This window comes from Chrysemys picta, chromosome 12 (genome assembly GCF_011386835.1).
Source record: "Chrysemys picta bellii isolate R12L10 chromosome 12, ASM1138683v2, whole genome shotgun sequence".
Taxonomy (NCBI): domain Eukaryota; kingdom Metazoa; phylum Chordata; order Testudines; family Emydidae; genus Chrysemys; species Chrysemys picta.
The window spans coordinates 19,216,008-19,219,223 of record NC_088802.1 but is presented as its reverse complement, the minus strand read 5'-3'; the positions used below and the strand labels follow the sequence as shown (position 1 = coordinate 19,219,223).

Genomic DNA, 3,216 nt, shown 5'->3' with positions numbered 1-3,216 from the left:
ATGTCCAACCAAACCACCGTGACCGAGTTCCTTCTCCTCGGATTCTCTGATGTTCGGGAGCTGCAGATTTTGCACTTTGTGGTGTTTCTTGTGATTTACCTTGTAGCCCTGGTGGGGAATCTTCTTATCTTCATGGCCATAGCCTTTGACCACCACCTTCACACCCCCATGTACTTCTTCCTGATGAATCTGTCCATCCTAGACATTGGCTCCATCTCTGTCACCGTCCCCAAATCCATGGCAAACTCCCTCATGAACACCAAGTCCATATCCTATGCTGGATGTGTTGCCCAAGTCTTTTTCCTCTTCTTCTTGTTGAGAGCAGATTTTTCCCTTCTCACCATCATGGCGTATGACCGATATGTCGCCATCTGCCAACCACTGCACTATGAGAGAATGATGAACAGCACAGCTTGTGTCCAAATGGCAGCTAGTGCCTGGATCACCGGGATTCTCTACTCTGTACTACACACTGGGAACACGTTTGCATTGACCTTCTGTGGAGGCAACATGGTGGATCAGTTCTTCTGTGAGATCCCCCAGCTACTCAAGCTCTCCTGCTCTGACTCATATCTGAGTGAATTTGGGGTTCTTGCATTCAGTGCATGTTTACTCTTAGGCTGCTTTGTTTTTATCATTGTGTCGTATATTCAGATCTTCAAATCAGTGCTCAGAATCCCTTCTGAGCAGGGACGACATAAAGCCCTATCCACCTGCCTTCCTCACCTCACTGTGGTCTCCATGGTTGTTTTCATTGGGGCCTTTGCCTACCTAAAACCCACCTCCAGCTCCCCATCTGCTCTAGATCTTGTGGTGGCAGTTCTGTATTCCGTATTGCCACCAATCATGAATCCAATTGTCTACAGCCTGAGGAACAAGGAGATCAAAGCTGCCCTGAGGAGACTGACTGGGTGTAGGTAATTCACCAAGAATTAATTTTTATGTCTTTATCTAATTAAAGTTTGCTCACATAGTATCTGTTCATAAATGTCAGTTATTTCCATGACCACACAGCTTGCACACAAACAGGTCTGATTCTGATCTCAGTTGCACCAATGCAAATCCAGATTAACTCCGTTGATGTCACTGCCACTGCAGTGATTTACACCAGGAGAAAATCTGGTCCAGTTGTGGAGTAAATGAGTGTAAAGTGTGTGCGTGCGAGGAATCAAACTTTCATTCTGTGCCAAAACAATATCCGTTACACTGCTTAGCCACATGCACCCATTCCATGGCCACTGAAAACAATGATGGGAGTTGTCTTGCTTGTGTGCATAAATCAGGAGTGGCTTCATTGGAACCAAAGCAGTCAGACTGGTGTAAGACTGGGGTAGGTGAGAAGAGATTTCGGGTAGATCTGTAACACATCAGTGTAGTTCCATTGACTCTGGTGGCGCTAAAGCAATTTTCAGCATCGGTGCCTCTGACCTACTGCCTCCAGTGGAGCTGTATATCCATTGCCACAAGCTGGGGACTGGGCCCATTGTCTTATAAACCACCATTTGTGGCCGACGCACTAGTGGGGGACAAGGAGCCAGACTGTGTTATCCTGGCTCAGTTGTACATTTGGGCTTGTGAGAGATGAAGAGACTGGCTAGAAATTACAGTTGGTTTCTAACCATCAGCGGGGTGATGTTCTGGAGCAGCCTCCCAATAGGAGTTCTGGGAGGCAAACGACTGAATTAGTTTGAAGAGCGAGATGGACACGTAGCTGAGTGGGATTGTATGATGGGGCTGCTTGTGATGGTGGGGGGCCGGGCTCAACAGCCCTGGGTCTCATTTGTTGCATTAGTCTTATGGTCCTAAAAGCTTCAGGGTTTCATCTGGCCACTGGCAGGGGTCAGGAAGGGATTCCTCCCCCCCCCCGACCCAAGTGTATTCTGGGAGGTTTTTTTTAATCTCTGAAACATCGGGGTGGCCCTAGTTGCAGATGGGCCATTGGGTGGGATGTTCCAGGGCTCTGATGTGGCACTGAGCCATTCTCTCTCACTCGGGAGCTTGGCTGGCTTGGTCTTGCCCACATGCTCTAACTGATTGCCATGTGGGGGTCAGGAAGGAATTTCCCCCCCGGTCAGATTGGCAGGGACCTTGAGGGGAGTGGGCGTAAAGGGTTCACATTCTTCTGCAGCGTATGGTGTGGTTCACTTACCAGGATTTTCTGGGTGTATCTCAATCATTTCCATGCCATTGCAGGGATCTTGGGCACTGGTGCCCTTCGGTCTCTCCTATTGTTTGCCAGTGGCACAGAACTGTCTAGTGTCCTGAGGGCTGTGACACTTTAGTCTAATTTCAGTTGTTGGGTTTGGTCTGCGGGTGCCAGGTGGTGTTGGCATAGAGCAAGTCAGACTGTATGATCTGGTCGTTCCTTCTGGCCTTGAACTCTATGACTCTGTGACTTTATGGATGTTCATAGAGGGGAAGAGGAGAAGGGGCCACACAGAGAATAAACTCCAGTAGAGTCCATGGTGTTGCATTAGTACAACTGTCTGTGACGCCCTGTCCTCCTGGCTGAGGGAGGTGACTCAAGCGCAGATGAAGCCTTTGACCCCTGCAGCTGTACAGTGTCACTGTATAAACACCACCGATGGGCAGTGCATGTTATAAGACCCCTCTGTGCCCCACCTAGAGGATAGGGGGCTATTCCAGTGGCTGTCGGGCAGCCTGGCTGTTCAGCTCAAGCTGTTGAAACTCATACTTTGGGCCCTAGACATCTCTGGTTGAGTCCCCCTGGTGCCAGCATAGATTAGATGGTGATCCTCGCATATGTGCAAGTGGCCTGAGAACTTCAGGGGACCTTATTCCTGCACTCATCAGAGGCTGATGTTGCCTACCAAGCTACTGGAGAACAGCAGTGGGAGTCAGACCTAAGAGGGGAGTGTCTCCTTAGTGAGAGCAGTGGCAGGTTTATTCCCGGATCATCTCAGACATGCCCATTCCTAGTCCCTCTGAACCCTGGAGACCGAAGGTGCATGGCATGGGAAGGGGTGTGTGTGTTGCCCTCAGCTCAGGTTGGTAGAGTTGATCAAAGTAACTTGTCATTTGGAAATGGTTTCCTGAGCCTATTCATGACAAATGCTCCTATGTTTTTAGCTGAGTTATACAATCTGCCAATGGCTTGGAAAATTCTTGCTCCGCTCCTCCCTGAGCTTGGTTGGCCACTGACGCATTCCCAGAATACTGGACATTCTGGTACTTCTGGGAAAGCTGTGGCCCCAC

At 49.4% G+C, this 3,216-nt stretch overlaps 1 protein-coding gene across 1 annotated transcript; it reads left to right on the top strand.

Moving 5' to 3' along the window:
* LOC103306131 (olfactory receptor 14A16-like) lies at positions 1-921 on the top strand. The gene has a single exon (XM_024106011.2). It carries the CDS (start codon positions 1-3, stop codon positions 919-921), a length of 921 nt encoding a protein of 306 aa, XP_023961779.2.
* Positions 922-3,216: the final 2,295 nt, after the last annotated feature.